This window comes from Anser cygnoides, chromosome 5, assembly GCF_040182565.1.
Source record: "Anser cygnoides isolate HZ-2024a breed goose chromosome 5, Taihu_goose_T2T_genome, whole genome shotgun sequence".
Classification (NCBI taxonomy): domain Eukaryota; kingdom Metazoa; phylum Chordata; class Aves; order Anseriformes; family Anatidae; genus Anser; species Anser cygnoides.
The window spans coordinates 33,816,753-33,840,465 of record NC_089877.1 but is presented as its reverse complement, the minus strand read 5'-3'; the positions used below and the strand labels follow the sequence as shown (position 1 = coordinate 33,840,465).

General features: G+C 39.5%; 1 protein-coding gene across 3 annotated transcripts in view; it reads right to left on the bottom strand.

Annotated features, from left to right (window-relative positions):
• LOC106043321 (transmembrane protein 263-like) overlaps window positions 1–23,713 on the bottom strand; it is a 195,821-nt gene extending 172,108 nt beyond the window's left edge. The window contains exons 1-3 of one of the 3 annotated variants that reach the window (XM_048064841.2): window positions 23,539–23,713; window positions 13,380–13,467; window positions 9,541–9,631 (exon numbers count right to left, since the gene is read on the bottom strand). In XM_048064841.2, coding sequence (XP_047920798.1) covers window positions 9,541–9,610 — 70 coding nt within the window. In that variant the 5' untranslated portion in view covers window positions 9,611–9,631; window positions 13,380–13,467; window positions 23,539–23,713. Of the gene's footprint in view, window positions 1–9,540; window positions 9,632–13,379; window positions 13,468–23,266; window positions 23,300–23,538 lie in introns of those variants that run through there. The other 2 variants (XM_048064840.2, XM_013192738.3) reach the window with 2 other exon arrangements.

Below are 23,713 nucleotides of genomic sequence, written 5' to 3'. Positions count from 1 at the left end.
CTGCGTAGGTGGGCACCACTGGGAGCGTGCCACCAGGGCCAAACGTAGGAACAGCTCTTGCAGTAGCTGTGTGGGAACACGTTAAGCTTCAACCAATGACCAAACTGTGTTTTAATTACAGCTGGGTTCAGTTAATCACAAACTTTAAACGTCTACAGATTTCACAGGAAACAAGATTTCTTTACATAACGTAAGCAAGATTTTTAGCCAATATCCAGACTGGGTAAATGTGTTTTTCCCACTCTCAGGATAAAGATACAAGATCCTGAGAATGGAAGCACTTACCCACTTCCCTGATTAAATAAATCAAATATTTTAAGCAAGAAAAAAAAGAAACAGCCCCCAAGATGCTAGGAATAAAACACTGTAATAACAGTACCATTAACATTCTCAAGCTATAAAACACAGCCCACACTCAACCAAACTTGCAGCTTCAGTTTGCATTTCCCAGAGGCCTACGTTTACCATATCGTAATAACATTTTATTAAATCTTTGGGTTTTGTTCATTAGCTTTTGGAGGGGTGTGAGAGAAGTACATGGTACTTCATACTTCACTTTCCAGTACTGAATACACACAAATGTTTGGCTTAATTAAAGAGGATCACTTCAAACAATTAACTAAAATTATTCCGATTTTGTATTTAAGGAATAAGAACTTTTTACGGAAAAAAATAATAAAAAAAATAAAATACTGAACACCTCCCACATCCTCCTCAAATCTCTGGAAAAGTATGGGGGAAGGAAAAAGAGACAGTAGCAGTTTATATAGGACACAAACAACAATCCAGGACTTCAAAATTCTGCATAGGGTTATTACCTTTACAAAAAAATTTAAGTTCCAGAAAGGTAGAAACAGTAGAAGTCAATGACATTACCAGTTTCTCACAGTTCTACCTTGGATGAATAGGTATTTTGGTAAACGGCACACACATCTACATTATGAACTCATCTCCTGCCTACCTCTTGAAAGCCTCTCATTTGTTCCAAAGATGAGGTCTCTGGTGCTAGAAAATAAAATTTGTTATAGTTCCAAACTATTAACCTCGTCTCTACAGCAAGAAATTTCCAAGACATTCTTCTAAAAACCTCAGATCCTAAGACCCTCTCACAAGTCACAGAAATATCATGACCAAATTTTTGCCATTACCTGCAAATTTGATTTAATATTTTATGAGAAGAAAATGTATGTTATTTCCTTCTGGATAGGATCTGAAAAAAGCAATATTTTTTAATAACATAACCCAAAAATAAAAGTCACCTAAAACTTTTTGCAGCAGGTATATCCTACTGAATATTACATATTTTGTGGTAAAACTGAAAAAACTGTATTAGTGGAACAGAGAGGGCATAACAAAGAAGATAGAAGCAAATATGAAATTAAGCATTAGCTAAACTCTTTTTGACTAGGCAACGTGTCAACTGGATAGAATGGGGACAGGTCCTCCCCAAGTAGTAATTACAATGGCTTGAGAATCCTCCACACTAACAAGGCAAGTGCATTGTGCATTTGTCTTTGCTGTAGCCTGAAAATCAAGACAGAGAATTCACACATACACACACACTTACTAATGCAACACTGTTCTGCACAGAAACCTAATTCAACCTAATTTTTAAGTAGCTGAGGAAGTGGGGGTTTTTTTGTTGTTGTTTGTTTGTTTTAAGACTATTATCCCAGAGGGCAAGAAGATTGACCAAAAAGCCCTTGGTTTTGCAGTTTGAGTTCATAAACTTGAAAGACACTCTCCTCTTCAGACTAAGATTAGTTTTGGATCACAAAACCATCACTCCAGGAGAGGCCAGACTGGTGCAACTGTGCAATCATACCAGCAGTTAAAGTAGTGGTTTAACTTGTTCACAAACAGCTGAAATCAAGACAGGCAGCCAGGTTGAGACTGCAGATGCTTATGAAATGTTAAGTGAGCATTTCACTCTGTTTTGAGGCAGAATTAACAGCCTCATATACCAACCTTATGATTTAATTGCCTGCTTATAACCCTCTGATAGTTTAGCAGTTCAAGATACCATCGTTGCTAACACACTGATATACTGATTCAATTTAGCTTCTGACCTGGATTTACTGCATTGCTCATTCTTATTTAGTACTTCAGACTGTAGCTATAAGTAAGGGGAGACTCACTTGCATCTTTTTTTAGTCCATTAGGAACAAATAAGAATCACTTTTTCAGCTTTAGAACTGAGAGACTGCGAGCTACAAGTCCAAAAGATTTATTTAAAAACAATTGGCTCGTTTCTGTGTATCTCATCTTGGTCTTCAAAATGAAAAACACATTGTAAAAAACATTCTCCTGCATCCATACCTTTATATGTCTCTAATTATAACAGAAATGGTGACAAATGTCTGCCACTTCAGCTGGGTTGTAAGGTATACTGCTTTCACTCACGTAACAGAATTCTGACACTCCTGCAGTTCAAAACCCTATTACTAGAATAAAACACATTCACTAGTAATTGATAAAAATGCATCTTCTGACAGAGGCTTCTCACTGGCCCTTCACCCTGAAATGTCTACATTTGGATGATGCCAAGGCAAATGGTAAAACTATTGTTATGCCTATCCTATGCACAAACACTCTCAGGGAAAACCAGATGGTTATTGACTCACTTTGCAACATTATTGTATTAGCAAGATCCACTGATAAGAGGTTTCCCACACTTAAGTTACAAGAATCTTTCTTCTGGAATCCGCCAGGCACTTGGAGGCTATTTATGCTGCCATTAACAGCATATGCTGTGCACACATACAACACTTAGTGACAGAATGATTTGCAGGGCATGGAGTAGGCTAGAGAAAAGGGATGCTGAGCTGTCAAAGTAACATCTCATTATATCATACAAAGATAGTGGAGAGGAAAGAAAAGGGCAGAGGGAGAAGTGGAATAAAAACAATTTAAATAGCTTTCATGCTGTTTCTAGGAGACCAAGTAATATAGCTGCTGAAGGGAAGATGCACACTGTCAGTAGCAGGTATACGGCAGCAGTAATACAGCAGGACTGGGGCGTGAAAGATAGGAAAAAAGTGGTACACACTGGTTGAGTATTTTTTCCCATTTCAGACTGCTGATTTCCCCCAGAGAACAAAATTAAATAAAGCATGAGGAAGCCACTGAAGAATTTAAACAAAGAATCTCAGCTTTCACTAAAATAATGATAGCAATAAATTAAACAGTAACATAGTATTAGTATTTGGGTACGTGTCAATGTGCTTTACAACTCTACTACAAATATTAAGGTAGACTTTGAGTAGAAGACTGAGCTGACACTCCCGGTCATTTCTTTTTGCAAAGGCAAGAACTGTTTTGGCCAACAGAAGAGTATGGCTGCACAGAATCTGTGCCTTAAGAAGAGACAGATGATATTGAAATGTTGCTCTTCAGCCTCAGGCCATTTACAGAAGTAGCTCAGGAAATGTTTTTACAGATGAGAAGACATGCCAGGTACATAAAGTCCCAGCTACAAAGAACAGACAGCCTCGCTGCTAATGTCTTTCTCTGCTTTTTAAGAAACCTGTCTTTCTATATGAAGTTATCTGACAAGGCCAATCACCTTTTTGTGGATGCAAAAAAGCCTGACAAGATACATATCAAGCAAAGTTTTATATTATTTATACACTGCAATCACAATTTCTGTATTATTTTTCAAGTACCTAAAAGCCTAAAAAGTTACAATTTGTGTTTTTAACCATCCTCATTTATAAATAAGAACAGCCATTTCTGTTCCATACATAACAAAATACCACAGTTCAAGGAAGACTCAACTACAAGACTAGTGCCACAGAATAAGTCAAAAGTAAGACCAGGAATAGATTATAGTTGTCCCAGTTCCCAGCCTTTTGCTTTAGTTGTAAGACCACAGAACTGCAGAGGCGAATCCAGGCTGAGAATGTTGCCAACTGGCCATCAGACAAAAAAAGCAGATCGTTTAAAGAGCTCCTCTGTAAAAGGATTTCACTGTTGGACTTCAGTAGATAGCACACTGAAGACAGTGATTTGACCTGGGAAAGCAGAGAAGGGCTTAGCAAATAGCACAGCTACAGAGAATTTCTTGAAGAAGATATTAGTCTGGTAGACTGTATATGCACATGCAGTGTAATCCACTACGTACATGTGTACAAGTGCCACAGGCAGCTTTAATGAAGTTCCTTCATACCAGAAAAAAGCAACATTTTTCAGTACAGACCTTAACACTTACTGGAAACTGAATTGCTACAACAGTGCCATTTTCTAAGGTGATATTTTGTGTTTATTTAGCACAAAGTCAGTTTGGAGACAAATACAGGAAACACTACTTGCAATATGAAGATACAGAACATGATAAAGCTCATGTTTGCAGCATTTAAATCATGGTGTGGCACTTACTGAAGTTGGCCCAACAATAACATTTCATCACTGATGGAGACTGTTCTCTGTCAAGAATAATAAAAACTAGTGGGAAAGCACCACCCAGTCATGAAAAAAGTGATCTTCTTATAGCAATATACCGTTTCAAAGTTAGACACCTATAGCGTGGATGTAAACTGAATGTCTCACATCTCATGTGAGATGCCTAAACAGGCAGATTCTTCTGCTCACTCACAGCTTCAAAAAATTGATGTGTTCTCATAAGAGAGTGACCCAACATCACCCCAGCATGAAGAGAAACCTAATTAGTTTCAGAAACTTCAAACACATAGTGGTACTGGAATTGAAACACTACTCTATTTGAGTTAGATCTGCACAGATAAAACATCTGGGTAAAATACTTGCATCCAAAGGCAATCCTGAATGAGTGATCCACAAAGCTCCCAGACAGATACCTTGGATCCAAACTGTGGATAAGAAGTCCTAAAGCTTCTCACAGAAGCACGCAATATACTTCTATCCTGCAGAAGACATAAAACAGCAGAAAAAAGCTATATGCCTCCACAGAGACAGATTATAGGGTTCACACAAGATACTATGTACTAAATTGGTGCAAATCATCTGATTTACAGTAACTATCCATGTGTGCTCTCTACCCACAGCAAATGTAAAAATTTGAACTGGGAACACCAGAATTATTTGGAAAGTAAATTCCCCAAGATGTGTTATATACTACTTCAGAGCTGCTAAGACCCATTGCTTTTAATAAAGTTTTACTCCATAAGGCCCAATCTGTCTGCAACAAAGAAAAACCATCTCTACTAGGTCCAATGACCACAGAAGAGATAGCACGTCTGGCTCAGCCACAAGACTCATGCTCATTGACAGACTGATCATAGTACGTTGGCTGATAAAATTCTAATGCTTAATACGTAAAGACCATGGAAGAACAATTGGTCTTTAATCTCCCAAGAGGGGATACTGCTGTTAAGCAGTGACACATCTTTTCAACTTGACGGTGCCACTTTGCACTAAGCTTTGGTATACTGGATGCTAGTTAGCAATATAGGGCCAAAAGGAATAGCCATACCACAGAAGGTAAAGGTGCTAAAAGGTGCTAAAGGTGCATTCCTGAAAGGCATAACAGTTGTAGTTTGACAGAGTAAAGCTACTCTTCTCTTAAGAAGTGGTGTAACAGACGATGTACACAGGGACTTCAGAAAGACAGCATAAATACATAGAAATAGCAGATACAAGGCGGAAGACCACAAAAATCACAGAACTGCAGAACAGCTGAGGCTGGCAGGAAGCTGCAGATGCCTCCTGGTCCAGCTCCCTCTGCAAACAGGGCCACCTGGAGCAGGTTGCCCAGGACCACATCCCAGTGGATTTTGAAGATCTCAAGGAGCGAGACTCCACATGGCAACCTGTGCCAGGGCTCCATCATCCATGTGGCACAGAAGTGCTCCCCAGCAGTCAGACAGAACCTCCTGCGCTCCTGTTTGTGCCCACTGCCCCTTGTCCTGGCACTGCGCAACACTGAAAAGAGCCTGGCTCCATCCAGTGGTCCTTCCCTGGACTCAGTATGTCTACAACCAAGAACTGACACAGTTAACAGTGCACTGTATTAAATGGTCAGCAACAGAACTCTGAAACAGCAGATAAAGAAACAGATACAGCATAACAATCACAACAATCAGGCTGGCATTCAACAGCAAACACTTGAGACGTCATTGACTCTACTTAAAAGTAGCTCAGTGTTCAAACATCAGTGAGACAGATCAGTGCACAAAGGCAAAGGTGCTTCATGCAACTTAAAGCAGACTGGCTCCTCTCCAGAGACTGCTGCCCTGCACTGTTTGGTGACGGTAGCCCTGCAGCTCTGCTGTGCACGTCACCTTCTCTGTGAAGCGTTCAGCACGCGGGCCTCAGCAGCGCTCCAAAAGCTAATTGCAACTGCAGCCTTGCACCCACATTTTAACAAAAACAAACAAAAAATGTTAACAAGATTAAAGGGGGAAACGATAAAAATGTGAACTGAATAGATGGATCATAAAATATAAGAGGTAAAAGATATCATTAGGGGATAAACAGCCTTCCTGAGGTTTAAGAGTGGAAAGCTGCCTTTGTAGATTTCCACAAGTCACCAAGCAGCTTAACGGGAAGAAGCTAATAGTTTTAAATACTTTTTCTTGCTCACTTGTCTTTGCACGCAAGAGACACCCGAGGTGCGGTTTTACACAGCCACAGGCCCCCGAAAGGGCCCTTTCCAAGAGCCGGGGCCGGCCGAGCCGCTGGCGGCCGCGGCAGCGCCGAGCGCGCAGCGCCCTCCGGTGCCCGCCGCAGGGAGCGGCCGGGAGCCCGCGCTCGGCCCCTCACGGGGCGCGGGGCCGCGGCGCCGCCAGGCCCGGCCCGGCCCGGCCCCACTTCACCACAGGGCAGGGCACGGCGACGCCTTTCTTACGGGATAGGGAGCCCTTTTTGGCATCCAATATCGCTTAGCGTGATCTTGTATCAGCTGTGGTTTTGACTCGTATATTCTGATTTCATTAAAACAGCTCATTCTGACAGCAGATAAACTAAGTGGATTTCGGTTACGCAGAACTACTAACTTTAATTCTGTCACCTTTTGGGGGATTCCCTGCTTGATTTACTTTTTAAGCCACAGAACATTACCTTGTCTCAAATACTGACAGGCTGCCTGGCATACAGCACCAGAAAGCAAAGTGTGCTACACCGTGCCCTTACATAGGCTTACCCATGAGACTTACGGACACGAGGAACTTGTTAAATTGCCCCTTCAGTTGTAGAAGGCCATATTGCAACACCACTCCAAAACATGACAATCCCCGAAGAACAACCTTTTATTTTATTGCAATATTTACACAGCACAGTGCTTCCAATTCCCCTCCTTTCAGGAGAAGAGTAAATACACTGTGCAAGCTGGAAACCAGAGTTACCGTGATGCAATATGGTGAAATAATGAATTGTGCTAGAAGGACACAGGCTCTGGGGAGCTTTCCATCCCTTATGCACTCATTACCAGAAGGCAAGCCAGCATAGTCTCCAATTCATAGATCCCAAGAAACAAGAGCGCAGCAGGCATGACAACATGGCTTGTTTATTGCAAGACATTTGATTTAACTAGGAAAATGCTATCAGAAGAAACCAGAAAGCAGTAGAAGAACAAGATGATAGCACTTAATGGCATTTCTTATTAAAAGAACTTCAGAGATCCGTTTCTGTCACAGGGTATTTGTAATTCCAGCAACCGTATGAACTTCAGAGTAATTCTGTTTGGTGATGCTGGTAGACAGCAGCTTCTAAGCAACATTCCTGTTACTCAGCTCCACTATAGCTAGCTGTAATTTCAGTGTAAACCTGATGGTTATCTTTCAGGACCAATTCTCCCACCTCCTCTCCCAAGAAGTCTCTCGTTCAAGTCGTGCTCTCAGTATCCCTCCTATTTTGCTAGTCTTGGTATCACTGTCAATCAAAGCAGTAGATGCTGAGCTGAGACTTTAAAGGAACATATCGCTTGCTGCCAAACTAGCTGAACTGTTACAGTTCTTTTTCCCCTCACACTAGTAAAGCAGGCATATCTGGGACACGTACTTTTCCCAGACTGCCCAACAAGTCACACAATTGGAATATTAATGCTGAAATTTTTCATCATTATTCAAACCAGTGAGATTGCAGGCAGAAGCAAGCATTTTCAATTGCAAAAACACGTAGTCACATTCAAAAAAACCCTTCAGATTACACAATTCAAAGGCATAGTTCAAAAATCTAAGTCTACTCCTGATAAACTGATGAGACAAGACGATCTCCTGTGTTTTACATTTCAGAATTTGGTCTCTAGGCTCATTTAATAACCAACTCAGACTACTGACCAGAATTCTTACTTCAAAAATGCATTTTCACTACGTGCTTACCTGACATTGCCTAGAAAGAAAGATAATATTCTCTGTATACTCAGGTATATATGTATAGTAACATGTTACAAGTATATCACACACACATATATATATATATTAATCATAATGCCTTCTGCATGCATTTCCTTCTGGTTTTATAAAGTTCCAAAGATAGACCTGCCTTTCACTTACCTCTCTATTTCGCAATTGCCAAAGGATATATGAAATGGCAGAGCAAGAAATTAGAACTTAATGGTAAAACTGTAACAGAACACTCAACAAGAAGGGATGGAGCAGAAAATACCTAAAACTATCTATTTGGTTCACATGCTCTTTAAAAATAGCTGTCAGTATAAATACTATATCAAGAACAGATTCTTCTCTTAAAGAGAAAATATAAAACACATTTATGTTTCCCATTGACATGTCATATTTTAACTGCGAGTTGCTAATAAGAACCTCAGCACACTCTGGGTTGTTTAAGCTGTCCAGAATGATTATGAGTGATTGTGTTTTAAAAGTCACTGAACTGGAAACAAAGCTCTAAACACCAATTGCTACAATGTTAGCAGCTTCCATTCAAAAGAAAGTGACACCTATTTTGTTGCATATATACACATGCAACTCTTACACACTGAGAAAAATCCATTCTCTCTATAAATCCAGAACATGTCACTGCAAACAAGATTTTTTTAATTAAAATTGGCATTTCTGAGCCTCCTACTGACTGACAGCCTCTCACTGCCTCCCCCTGAGATGGCTACACTGCCTTCCAAGAGAGATGGCGGAAAGAAACAAAATCACTGGAATGCCTTTGACAAGGCTCTGCTGGGGACGATATTAATAGCAAGAAGCTGCACTGTGAGGTAAGGAGAAAAAATAGGTGACTACTAGGAAGTCTTCCCTAATGATCACTCAAAACATCACAAACAACACAATACAGGAGGCCTTTTATTCCTAAACTTACAGGCAGGATGATCAGGTAGGACAATTTTAATCAGAAACCATATTGTTAAAAGAGAATGCAGAACAATGTCTGCAGTACAGCAGGCGTGACCTTCTTTGAATGCAAAAGTAGGGTTGGAGGCTGGCTAGACCTCTGGTTGGGAGGCTGGCTCTACTCTCAGGAAAGCCTTATCCCTCTCAAGAAAAAAAAAAGCAAAGATACGCTCAAAGTCAAATCAAGCAAGAAAGACTACTTCCTTGGCCTGAACACTTTCCTCAATTTAATGCAATGAGTTTATACCAACTGCCATCACTGTACCTTCAGGAGGCTCTTCCCGCAGATGCGGGGGCAGTTCTTCACTTGTTGTCTCAGTTTCATCTTCCACCATCTGTGTTTCTAAGCTGGGTCCCTGTAGAACAGAACAACAAGGGGAGGTAAACTGGAGAAAGTTCAGAAAGGAACCACAAAAATAATTACAGGATTAGATAACATGCCAGACGTTAAGCACACACGGAACTCACTTCAGCTGATGAAGAAAGCTGCTGGTAGATTTGTTTGCAGTCTAATTACTTATAGAAGGAAAATGAAAAAAAGGCTCCTCAAAGCTAGCAAAGCTAGCAAGCAGAAGTATGAGGGTCTGAGTGGACTAAACCAGGAACTGAATGGTGAAACACTTTCTAAATTATGTTTAATATACATAATGGAATCACCATTTCAAATCCCCATTTACAAAGGGTAGCAGCAGATTTGCATCCTTTGGAAGTTTCAAGGAAGAAATATGATCTTTGATTTAAGAGGATTCATCTGTGTCTTACCAAGACTAGATTCTGAAACGTTGGTGCCCTGTTGAATGCAGGAGGAGGTAGCACATGGGTTATATAAATGGTACTACAGCTCATTTTTCAGAGGAAGACAAAGCAAACTTGTCTACAGTCTCCTAACCCAACTGGGTCTATTGATCATGTAGTTTTCCCCTATCAGTTGAATTTGTACTTGCATATCTAACACACTGAACAAACCTCAACTGGAAAACTACCAGATTGCCCTCCAAAGTTTTGCAATTTCACTCACCAGCCTTCAGGATCTTGCAAAAAGCCTGCAACATTGCTTGTGTACAGATGTGAGCTATCAGATTTGTTGACTTAGAGAGCATTCACTTGTATTTAAGGCTGCTTAAGGCTGCTGAGCTCACTTTTCACACACAAAATTTTAAGGACTTGTGGAGCTTGGAGGTATAGTTGCTTTTGCAGTTTCAAAGAAAAACAAAAAAGGTGTGCCCCCCCTCCATTCTTTTTTTTTTTTTTTTTTTAAGTGATGGCACAGGAAACAGTAGGGATAGCTATCAAGCTTTTTTTTTTTAAAAAAAATAAAAGAATCAGTTGTTTTCTTTTCAAATGCTAGTACAGTCAAGAGTGAAATCTGAAACATAGCATTCAAACAATGCTTTTGGGCACTGAATACATGAATAGGTTTGTAGTCCAGACCATCTGAAAATGCATACTAACATATGCAGCTGGAAGGTTACAGAAGCCAGCTTAAACACTGGTACATCAACAGCTTGCAAGATTTTGCTATTCAAACTCTGGGGGAAAAAAAAGGTATAGTATTCAGTCTGCACTATTTCTATATTTTTCAAACCCTGTGACTATAAGGTTTCACTCAACGGTAAGTATTGAATACTTTGTTTCCTAACTTTGCATGTAATAGAGATTAACTTTTTAAATTTCTTCCTTTAAACAACTACATTACACCTTCATCCATTTCCCTTTTCTTTTGCTCAGAAAAAGGGGCATGAAAACAAGCATCACCGCACTGAGTTGAAGGGAAACAAAACAGGTCCAAGTCTACAAGCATACAAGTCTATTGTGTCAGTGCCATTGCTGCAACCTTGACTTTTGCCATTCATGACAGTGGAAGCTTTACCTAAGGCGTAAACACTGAATCAGTATTTCTCCACATTTAAAAACAACTGATACCAATCCCAGCTTTCATCAGAGCCCACTACATACCAATATGAGGTACGGGTTCAAACACTTTCATTCCTCATAGCAGCTATCATGGAAAAGAAAGATATTTACCACAGAGCCAAATGAGAAAGTAGTAACTTAACTGAGATAGTCTAATCAAGAAATCAAACCCAGGAATCAGTTTCAAATTTCAAGGTCTAGCCATCTCATCACTTCACCTGATGAACGTGATCTACATTTTAAGAAAGTGTAAAAAAAATCTGGACAGAAACAACAAATTGAATATAGAATATGTACTTATGTACTTGAGCAAGTTTCTACATCAACCACAGGCAATAAATATATCTCAATACATTTCTTTGCTACCTAATAACGGTACTGAGAGTGAGAGAATACAAGGCTATGTTAGTACACCAAAACATACATTTTCACATGAAAGATGTAGACAGGTAGAACACAAGGCACCAATATTTGCATTGAAAACATTCTGGATCAGAACTGTAAGAACTGCTAAACTAGAAATAGTCTCCTAAAGATCAAAACTATTTAACAATAATTTCGTTAAAAAAACAAAAACACACTACAAATTTAAACAGCCCTCCATGCAAGGCAAAGTCCATACTAATTATATGACTTCCAGTGACTTAAAAAAAAAAGCAGCAGACATTCACTGTGGATGAATTACCTTCTTCTGAAGAGTCAATAATCTCACTTTGCTACCATTAGACAAACCCGCTTAGCAGTTTATCCTGACAACACTCTATGATAGCGAAGCTCCCTTGGTTTATTATATCTGCTGTCATTTACATAAATGCCAGGACGCAAAATGCTATCAGAAGTGAGCCATGGCATTATCTTTTTTTTTTTTTTGAAATGCATGAACTAGTCAGTGTTCACTAGCCATATGTCTCTCCAGTACAATCGTCATCATTGACAACACTTACCCTGAAATAAATTTTTATCTTAGCTGAGGGTCAACTTTAGCCCTAAACTAGCCCTAATACTAAACTAGTATTAGGCAATCCATCTGTAAAAAAATCAGAGCACTACAGACCACCACAAAGTCCATGACTGACATATTTCAAAATAATTCAAAACTTTAACACTTGCTACTGGAATCCCACAGAAGAAAAATATGCTATCCAAGATTACTACTTTTATAGAACATTCTTAATATCTAACAGAGAAGGACAGAATTTTTGCAAATAATGTTTTCACTACCAAAAAGAATTCATCACAACACAATATTTTGAACTGTATTATGTAGTTTTGTATTTTTTTTGAAAATTGTTCCAAGAAATGATTTGCATTTATTTCAAGATTTAATATTTAAAAAAATAAAACACTGCCTGCAGGAAACCTTGAAATCTTACTTCCTAAATGAAGTTGGAAATATTTTTTAAAGAATAAGCAAAAATTCATATCTCATTGTTATTTTAATCACATTAATATCTTGCCACTAATCTCTCTATATAGGCAGCTTCTAGGAGAAGCAGTCTCAAACACCTGTGTTTATCAGACATTAGTATATCAGTTTAATCACTGAGACCACAGAATAAGTTCAGTGTTAGTACCGAATTTCCCTAAGTAATTAATATGTAAAACAGTCAACATTAGATAAGATGCTAGGTTCTAGTAGTATCCGTATCTAGAAGTAATACTTAAGGCTCAAATGTTGACAGATGTTATTAAAAAGATGATAGAATCTCTTTACAATGGCTTTGTACATTAGATTAGCATGTCCATTGCTTTTTTTTTTTTCAGTTATATCTGCTGAATTCAGTTCACTAGGTCTGCTGAAAGCTTGGCAATATAATCACTAATACAAGATATCCACAGTTCTGGCAGCATGGTAATCTACGGCAAACAAAAATTCTAGGAAATTGTCTTATAAGAAGATTTGTGACTAAGTTATAGGTAAAATTGTTGGTCTCTTTTTGTTTTTGTTTATTTCAAGAATGGGGCATCAGTGAAGTCTGGTTTTTCATTCTTAAAAAAATTCAACAGATTTGAAAGGGAAGCATACAACTGTATAAGTTAACGGGCTGCAGCTAAGTAGCCATGCTAGTGTCCAGCAATTCTCTAATAACCCTCTTGAGCTCCACCCACAGCAGAAGTAATACATTCAGATGTTGCTTTTACTTTGAAGCTCCCCCCTAGCTGGATGATGCCCTTAAAAATACGCTTTACCTTTCAGTTAGCCCTGAAGCAGTCAAGCAGCTGGACTTGATGATCTTTGTAGGTCCCTTCCAACTGAACTATTCTATCCTGGAAGCATCTAGGAAGCAGGAAGATGCATTAACAGCTCAGAAATGTCAGTAGGTTATTAACTGTACGATATTCTTTTCATTATACAGGGCTTGTATAGCCTTTTAAATCGAGAATGTGGTTCAATTCCTCACTAGAGCCATTGGAGACACACAGATTTAAACACGTATTATTACAGGAATAGGTTATGGCACAGAGCCTAGGAACATGCAATTGAAAAGAACCTCATTTTGCTGTCTTATTTTGTGTCTCAGAGAAGGCTATGTATTTATGGATCGAGAGGATTGCCAGTATTGAACTAAATAAGTGCCACAAACTGGAGTGTAATCACCAGCATTTCAGATTATACCTCACGCTTTTTCCTGGGATACAATACTTGAGTATAATTCTGACCACAATTTCACTGTAAATATACTGAAAAATGTAGCATAAGAGACTTTATATTTCACAAGTCCTGCAGTAAGTCTATGCAATGACAGAAAGGAAGAAGGTTCCCACCCATTGAGGGTATTTTCCACAAGGTACTGAGCTATGTTGGTGACACGGGATCTAAGACATGCATTTATCATCATGTCTGTATTAACAAATGATTTCAGCACAATCACGCATACAGTCTATACTATCTCATTCTCAGTAGTGTATTAAGAACTCAAAAAAAACCACAAGTACTTCAAGAGCAACTCCAACACCAGAGGATCATTATTGGTCTATTTTGCATTTAAGTCAACAGTGACACAGGAGGGTCAATGCAAACGTCCAAACTGGTAAGTCAGTGATTGAAATTGCTTAGCTTTCCAAAAAGTCCCTACAGACAATCTTCAAACAACGAGAAAAACCCAGCAACCTCCCCACGTATGCTTTTAGGCCTTTTGGATTCTACTTTTCTAGTTTACACTAATTATGGTATGTAATCTTAGATTGGAGACTGTCAACTGACTGTTCAACTGAGCCAGGTTCAAGCTACTGAGTAACTAAGAAAAACTAAGGCCAAACAAGGGTAAGGGGAAAAAATCATTTTTTCACAGGATAAATTATTTTTTATTACTAAAATTTCATGAGGTTCGGGGCAAATATCTTCAAGTTTCCTTCAGTTTATGACTAGTAAGAAGACAACTTTACTGCTGTTCCCAAACAAGGAGAGGCACGTATCTTACAATTCTGGCCCTGCTCGCCATTCATACTCAATCCCTAGAAAAATCTTAGGTTTTTCTAAATAAATCCTGCACAAAAACAGACAAGGCAAAAACAAAAATACCCCCACACACTCCACAACATGCACAAATAGTCTAATACTTTTCTCCATTATACAGAAATCTATCGGGAATCACTTCCTGCTGGCAGAACAGAAGATGGAGAAATTTAAAGCCCATAGCCATGGCTTTACCAGCAGGTTAGTATTTCAGTTCTTAGACTACCTTTTATTCTGGACTGCTGGCCAAACTCCAGCTTTAGCTGCTACTTTCTCTGTGCATTTTCAAGTGAACAATGTATTTATTTCATGACCTAGATCATCTTATTTCCATTCTTGTTGCTGAACACTTTACACCATTTTATTCTTTCTTACATTCATCTTCATATTTATTCCCACTCTGCCCTTAAGCCTAGAACATCACTTCTTTCACTATTCAAAACAGCCTTCTTCCTAGCAAAGCCTTCCTTTAAAAGCCCACAAGGTCATACCTCCTGCTTCATTCTACGCAAATCTACAACTGCCAGCCTAAATCACATGTCCTCATCTGTGCCCAACACTGATGTGCAGGTCTGGTATTCTACGTAGGCACAATTCCAAAAAAGCAATTTACCAGAAGAAAATTAATGGCAGTACAGGCTTCACTGCTCCACATGTGATTTCACTTGCAAGCTCTCAGTACAGGTCCAACAGTTTGTTTTTTTTTTTTTTTTTTTAAATGTAGCACAAAATATATCTCAACTGATAACAAGGGATAAATGCACCTCTTTAGAGTTAAAAAACTTAGTGGATCTATGGAATAAAAACAAGCAAAGTAATCCCTAATCACAGGACAGTTTGTGCTTTGAGAATTTAAAACAATACTTTTAAAGTACCTGAGTGAAAGCATCGACCATTTTTGCATTATGTTAAGAATGCTTACTGCATGCCCACAAGACTAAAAATAATTGGTTTCCTCCACATTGCATGCTTTCCCCATTCCTAAAACCACAAACAAAACAGCTCCTCTCATCCCAGGTTTGTTTCCTATACATAGGAGAGAGATGGTACATTTTATGATTAGGCTGAACGTGTGCAGATGACAAGAGACTTGTCAGATCCAGTAACATAACAGCTGAGCTTCATTAGGCATTTCTACAATGACGTTATTAATGACAGTGTTAATTCAGGGTCTCTCCTCCATCCAACCACTGTAATAAAGCTCCTCAGAACTTGCCTTTGATATTTCATGTTTAATCAAATTAAATTATGCCATCTTCCATATTTGAAAGCAACGTCAGAGCATCCTTTCTGCTTCGACTGAATTACACAAATCCTTAATTCATAAGGAAACAAAACTAGCTTTCTGATTTTAGAAAAGGATTTTAAACAAGCAGACACTGGTAGTTCAACACGATGCCTCTCTTTTCCAAGGAGCTGATTGTCCACAGGTACTTCATTTTCATTTCAGCTAAAGCACATAACTAAACTACCTCCCTCTACACTAGTGCTGATAATCACCTCAAACAGTAGAAACAAGCTTTGAAAACTATCACTACACCTTTTGTAGGCAGGTATTTGTTACAGCTGCAGGTTTTACTTCAGCAGTGAACTTTCAGTATATTGCAGAATTAAGACTTCCATTTAATTTTTTCTAAATGCAACAGGAACATTCCAGTGAATCAGCCATCGTTATTGACTGCACACCCACACCTTATAGGTTTCCAAAGTTGGCTGGGGATTTTTCCTGTAGAGAAGAGAAAAATTGATCTGCAACCATAAACAGGTTTTTTTTTTTTTTTTTCCACTTTCCTGTTGGTTTAAGAGAGCCTTTTGATGGATGCTTTGCTTTTAATTCTACAAAACAAGGTTAGCTCATAATGAGAGCTTCTGTGCCAGGTTTCAGCCCAAGGGGAATTTGCGTTGCAGTTATAAATCCCCTAGAACATTAAAGGAAAGTACAGAAATAGAAATGCTGAGGATGACACTAGTGTAAAATTATAGCACTTTGTTCACAGTGCGTTGTAAGAAAGTACTAGAAAAGTTGCTTAGATTGCTTCTTGTTCTCTGCATTTGGGCAAAACCCTTAGGGAGGCTATGATTTTAACAATGTTTAATTTTGTCTTGACAATGGGACTGAACATGCCTGCAGAAAGAAGCAACAGGACGAGGTTTTAGTCTTGATTTGGGGTTAGCAACATTGAGTACTATTGTTCTCAGCAAAAGAATCAAATCCTACTTCTCCAGTAGTAAAACAACTTCATACTGTGAGTAATCCCAATTAGGGTTTAACTGGCATAAGTAACTTCTCAACAGAGCTACTGACACCACAGTCTAGTGTCCATTTAGCACCAGTAAACTGTTTTATACTTTTTACTTTCACAACTTGTGTGGGGCACATAGCGCCACTTAAACAGCAGAGTCAATATGATGTTGAAGGTCTTTTCCAACCTTAAAGATTCTATGATTCTACTCAGTCATAGTTCAAACAGTTCTGGACTTTGAACTAATAATTTTGTTCAGTTTTGTCTTGATCAATAGCTCTTTTCCATCTTAATTTTACTAATTAGTGTTATCACAAAGTGTTTTTCAAAACAAAAAAACCAACACCTTTCTTCTGATCATGTGTTAGCCTGGCCCATAGAACACTCCTCCCTCAGAGCAGGTTGAACAGTGTGATCAAATGGATACTGTGCATCTGTGTAAGAGCTGAAAAATCACCCGGAAAGATGCTGCCTATTCCAATTTGAACTACCACCTCCACAAGGAAGGGTATTATTTGACCAGAACACAGTTCTTATGGAAAAACCAACTGCGCTGAATTGCGCTTGTTTGGAAAAAGGAAGTTACGTGGAGGCAAAGGATCATTGCGTTGTGTAATTCAAACCTTAACGATCATTAAAGCCTGGGACAGGAAATACATACAAAAAAGTCATTACAGAAACACCTGACAGACTCTGAAACAGGGAATACAGATGCGGAATGATGCAGGACCAAAGCTTGACCCTGCATCACAATGAACCCATCTGAAATCAATTAATTACCAATAATGATACATAAAAAAAATCAATTAACTCCTACAGATAACTGACTACTCACTGATTTAGGAAGTTTCACTGGGGAAGAGGAAGTCTTCCTACACCGTCGGTCGTTCACTGTCTGTCAATGAAGACTTCAGGGTAGAAAAAAATCACTCAGACAGTGGAGCTGATGAACTAAAAGCAAGTAATAACAAGACTTCATGACCTGCAGTTTTATTGTGCTTTCTACATAACAATTAGTGAAAGCAGGATAAATATTTTTTCTCCTGCCTGATCCTTGGCAGGTGGATATCATGATTAACTCCTATTTTACTCAGACTAAAGAAACTAGATAGTGCACATTGCAGAGAGAGTATTTTCCACTTTCCTAATGAGACGTGCAAGTATCACTCTAGAAAGCTGCAGACAGCATGAGAAATCTGTCTGAAATACAAATGAGAACTCCTCCACTTACTAATACAGGCCTATATCAAAGAGGTCATTAATATTTTCTTTACCACACTACAGACAAAAAGAAAAGCATTTTTCTTGTTGTTCTCAGTATAGTCACAACTTCACATGCAGTATTTAAAAAAAAAAGCTCATGGAGGGACACATTAAGCAGTATTCTGTAACAGCGGTTTCCTATGGCCAACTTCAATTACATTACTTGCGTATATTTCCTTATCAGTGCAGAACCACTGTTTTAGCTGTAATGAACGGAAATTCAACTAATTTTTCCAAGCGTTTTCACAGCTAGAACATAGTAATTTCTGTGACAAAATTCAGATTCAAAGTACATAAGCATGTACCCAGCTTGACAAATCTGAACGCTCCCAACAAGTCACAAGAGGCTTCACTGGAACAGTTTGAAATTGAAGTTGACTTGTTCAAAATTTACGGTTTCATTTTTTAAAAAGTAGACAAAAAATAATAATGTTGCAAATCCCTTTGAAATTAAAGAGTTGTTCCAAAAGTGCCAAAAGTCACTTTAAAAGCTGGAAATTGAGGTTTGTGTAAATTTTTTTATTCAGTCCAGAACTTATTTCTGTTTGGAATTTTCTTTCAACAGGAACTTCAAAACGTGTTTTCTGCAAATCACCAGACATTTTGGAATTAGCATTGAGCAAACAAGACAGGAGATTGTAATATGCTTATCACACATCTCTGCCCCAATGCTTCTGTTGATGGTTACGTAGTAAAGCATCTCATTCCTTGGGTCTGAGATCAGAACACATTCGTAAGCTCTTTTAGCTCACAGCATTGGTGGCTGTACTCTGCATTTGTTATTGTAGTGTTTTAAAGGAGTAGCATTTCAATTAAATTATTTACTTACCCTACAGAACAAACACTAGATCTCCTGGTAACCCTACAGAACAAACACTAGATCTCCTGGTACTACCAAGCGCTCCAATTTTACACCTAACCAGCATGCTTTCAACTTGACAGCCGGAAGCACTGCCAGCAATAATATCCCTTTCATTTCAGGCATCATAGAATCTCATTTTCTTCCAAACTAACAGCAAGAAGTGTAATTAAAATCACAGCTTGCTGCATACAAGATTCCAACCAGAGTTACTTCACCCAGGAACAAAACAGCTTTCAGATAGACAACACTTGATCATTATGACTGCAAACAACATTGCACCTGTTGACTTAAGAGGAAAAAATTATTCCGCTAGCAGGAACTTTTGGTAATGGCTGCCTGTAATTTTTGAAGACCTGCAAGGTGCACAGGCTCTCCCTCCAAACTGACCTTTACATGGAAAGGAAGCACAGGAGTTGTACTAGAACTTAGGCAGCTCTGCACAAGTGTTAAGATTATCAAGTTTGCTAACAAAAAACACAAGTCACTTCTGTGACTTCCCATAAGTTCAACCAGCAGCAGCATTTCTTTTGAAGAAACTGCTTAAGAGCTCTACCTCTGCTTTCACCTACACAAGCATGTAGCTTGCCCAGAACTCTGATGGCATGTAACCTCTTCCCAACTCCCTGAAATTCAGCTAAAACACTAGGAAAGGAGAACAGCCAGAAAATTTGTAAGGTTACTTACCAGACATGACCTATCGTAGGCAAATATTAAAGTTAGAATTATTTATAGTATTTGTACAGTCCATGGTCCCCTTTACTCTTCCTGTCACTTACGTTCACTTTCCTCCTGCTTCCTATAAAAAATTTAAGAGTACATGCCAGGAAAAAAAAGACAACTGTATACTCCATAGAAAGCAATACCTCTTGTCTGTTCTTCCTTTTATAAGCTGTTCCTTTCCCCAAGTAGTTTTCATTTCAATTGTCATGAGCCAGAATCAGAGACATATAAGAAAAGTTACACATACATCAGATTTTGACAAGACAGACCATGACACCCTTCAGAAACAGATCTGTCTGTAATTACAAGCAAGAGACATTTTCTTAGGCTTTCCATAACTTTTGATTGGCCTTAATCTTCAAAATACCTGCCCTTTATCAGATCTGCCAACTTCAGGTATCAAAAGCAGTCAGAAAAACAGGACAACCATAGGCAATAACTTCACATTCGTTCTCTGAAATATAGCTGTAAGAGTTTCTCAAGCGAAAATGTCTAAATATGACACCCTCTTATCCCAAAATATGGGACTCAAATGCGAGCACAAGCCAAAGCACCACCAGCTTTCATCCTACTTTGCAAAACCTTTTTCAATTCAAAAAAAGAGGGGTGCATCTACTTAAATGAAGTCACCTCTTTGAGCTTGCTTTCCCAAATAAGAATTTCAATGCCACCTGACACCCTCGATGCCTTTTATTCCTCTGAATGCATCTAAGTTAGAGCAGTGACAGGAGCAGTGTTAGAAGCAATCACAGTTGCTGCACCAGACAGCTGCCAGGGACTATTCTAATGCCCTAATTCATTCCCTAGTTCAAGATAAGGGGTAAAGAGGTTCTGTTACTCAGGAGGCAAGCAGTTCCATCTAAGACCTGAGAAATTCAGAGTTGAGCTCCACAGAACAATACTAGAAACGTGTTGTGGAAAGGTGGTTGACAGTTTAATGGATGGGAGCTAGGTCCTCTCCCCACAGTTATCCACATCCCCATGAATGGAACAGCCCTCCTCACCTGACAGGTTTGCTACCCAGGTTTCTACTGAGGCCTGAGAAGATGCATTTTCTTGCCATCAAGATCATCTGCCCTTGAAGGACAGTAAAAGCCCCTGGCATATTCCTCACGTATCTCGTATATTCCAACATACAGGAATAGTCCACCTTCAAGCTGATTGCCTCTCACTCCTGACCTACAGTACAGGAAACAGGGGCTTCAACCCATTTTATATTTTGTATAGCCTGAAAGGGTCCATAGATGCCATATAAAAGACCTGCCATTGCCTGAAAGAGAAGGAAACAGAAGCAGAGTAAACATTGAGATGATCTCAAATCCAATCCAGTTTCACCACCTCAAGCTTTAAACTATGACTTTGGCATGCTGCTCTATTTCACTGTACCTTTTTTTAACAGGATACTTATTTTATTTGATTGACTTAAAAATAAAGTACATCACGCTTCAGTTTCCTCAGCAACAATCAGACATTAGTTACAGATCCCAAAAGAATTATTTGCACAGCAGAACTCCCCTGATGTTACCACTTCTCTTCATCTGCTTCTTCCTTCCCCTAAGTAGACAAACAGTTAAACAAACTAACATTAGCTTTACTTTGACAGCCCTGCATTCTCAGCAACTTGCTAACCAGCAACAATGAGAAAGACTCAGAACAAATGCTGATTAAAAAAACACACACATTCAAATGTATTTCCTAAGGCATAACAGCAATTAGGGAAGAAATAAGCAAGATGACTTTTCAAAAAGCTTGGTTCTGATGTGTACTTTCCCTGCATTGATCAACAATTTAAACTTTGCATTGATTTGTTTTGAAGTCCCACTAAGCTATTTGTGAGCAGGTCCATAAAAGGGATTCAGATCCAGCTCCCACACCACACAGGCCACCCCTGCCTCCCATACATCCTCCTTTTCTCCCCCTTTTAAGAGGTAAAAAACTGGGGCAAAAACATTTTGATGCATTCCACCTGTTTATTAATAATGTGATTATTTCCAACCCCACCCCCTCAGCTTCAGACTTTAAATCATGAATCTGCAATGATCTTACATTGAAGAAACTGAGGCAACTGCTACAGCACAAGGTGGTATATATGGAAAGAAATACACACTAAAATAAGTTAGAAAACTGTGGAGCTTTTTATACTGGAAAGCTTACCACAGTGCATATAGATGATAAATGAATAAAAATAAGAAAACAGACTCTCCCCCTAAATACACACACATTCCTCACAACCAGAACACAACTCTACTCATATACTGCCATATTTTGAGTGAGCCCATCTAAAAATGTCATCAGCTTTCCCACTCTGGTGGGGCAAAAGAGGAATTCAGCAGAAGTAATGGGCTTAGCAAGAATAATCAGTGGTTTACTCTGCATGCCATAAAACAGAAGCTGAAAGAAATCTCTTCTTTTTTTTGGCCTCAAGCTGGATGTACTATTTAGCCAGCACTCTGAGGTTTTTGTTTTGCAGGATAAGTCAACAACTCACCCAAGGCTTGTTATATTTTGTTCCAATACCATACATATTTTTGTTATCTCACACTATCTGAACTAACAAGCATCCAGAGAAGAAAAAAAATACAACACCCTTTACTACCAAGCTTTGAAACAAAGCCAAACAAAAAACCAACACTGCATAGTAAGAAACTTATATATATGTATATATATATATATATATCTTTCATATGCTTGGAAATTGTCCCTTTTCTTTCACCTGTTAACTGCACAGACACTCAGAGCGGGGAGCCCCTTGTACGCACAGATACTTAACCTAAGTTACCAACACTTGCATTGCCCAGAAGCCAAAGTCTTCATAAAGTGAGGAACTTCTAAGTCGCACATACTTTACACAGGCTTGCAGAAAGGCCTGAGCCAAAATTCTCTGTTGTGACAGGTGCAGACCACAGGTATGTACAGTTTCTACCTCAAAGAGCTTGTAATTGATAAAATTTTCAGTTAAACAAATTCAGAAGACAAGGAGTACCTGGTATGCCTCGCATTTCAGACTGATTAATGAAAGAGCACAAAGTCATATGTTTGTAAACAATACAGATGCAATATGATAGAAAGATGAAAAAAATACTACATCAATACTCTTAAGTCATTTTTGCAATGTAATCCTGTGTTTGACTCCTAGGGATGTGAACCTTTCAATTGAGAGCTAACGCGTTACAACTTTAATAACCTAGTCTCAGCATCCATCTCCACCATGGCACCAAAGTTTAAAATGATTGACTCCGACCCCGGTTAGCCCATCCTAGCCTAGGGTCTTTCCGCAGCAAAGTAACCAGAAGGATACTGCTGGTTCCCTCCACGCTCCCAGGAGCTAAGAGAGAAGAAATGCAGGTGAAGGCGTGAGGCTGCGTTATTTTTGGAGGCACACGGAGAGCATAAAGCCCCACAGCTGCTGCGGGTGTAAAACTGCCTGAAAGATTACATTTGCGTGAGCTAAGAAACTGGAGGAAAGTAGGACAATTTCTCTGCAGATACACAAACACCAAAAGGGGAGGAGAGCAGCAGCGGGCCAACTCACTTCCAAACCGGTTCTCATCCCAGCAGTAAATAATTCAACCTTTTTTAATGGAACCCTTATCGGGGGATGCTCGGAAGAAGCGGCACCGCATCCCCCGCGAAGTTAGAAGCTTCTGGAAGTGGTACTTCGTGAGGACAGCGAACGATGAGCACCTCGGACCACGCCGGCCTGGCGGGGGTCGGTCCCCCGAGGAGCCGGGGCTCGGCGTACGCCGAGCCCCGGCTCCTCGGGGGGCCGACCCCCGCTTACGGGCGCCCCTACCCCCGCCTCACCTTCATGCCGCGTCTCCCCGCGCACCGCCCGCAGGGGATGGAGGGCGGGCGGCCGTCGTCGCCGGCTCCTTCCCCGTCTCCCCCGGCGCTGATGCTCCGGCTCCTCCCGCCCGATGTAAACACACACGGCGGCGGCCGAGGGAGGGCCGAGGGGGGGCAGCGCCATGGCAACCCC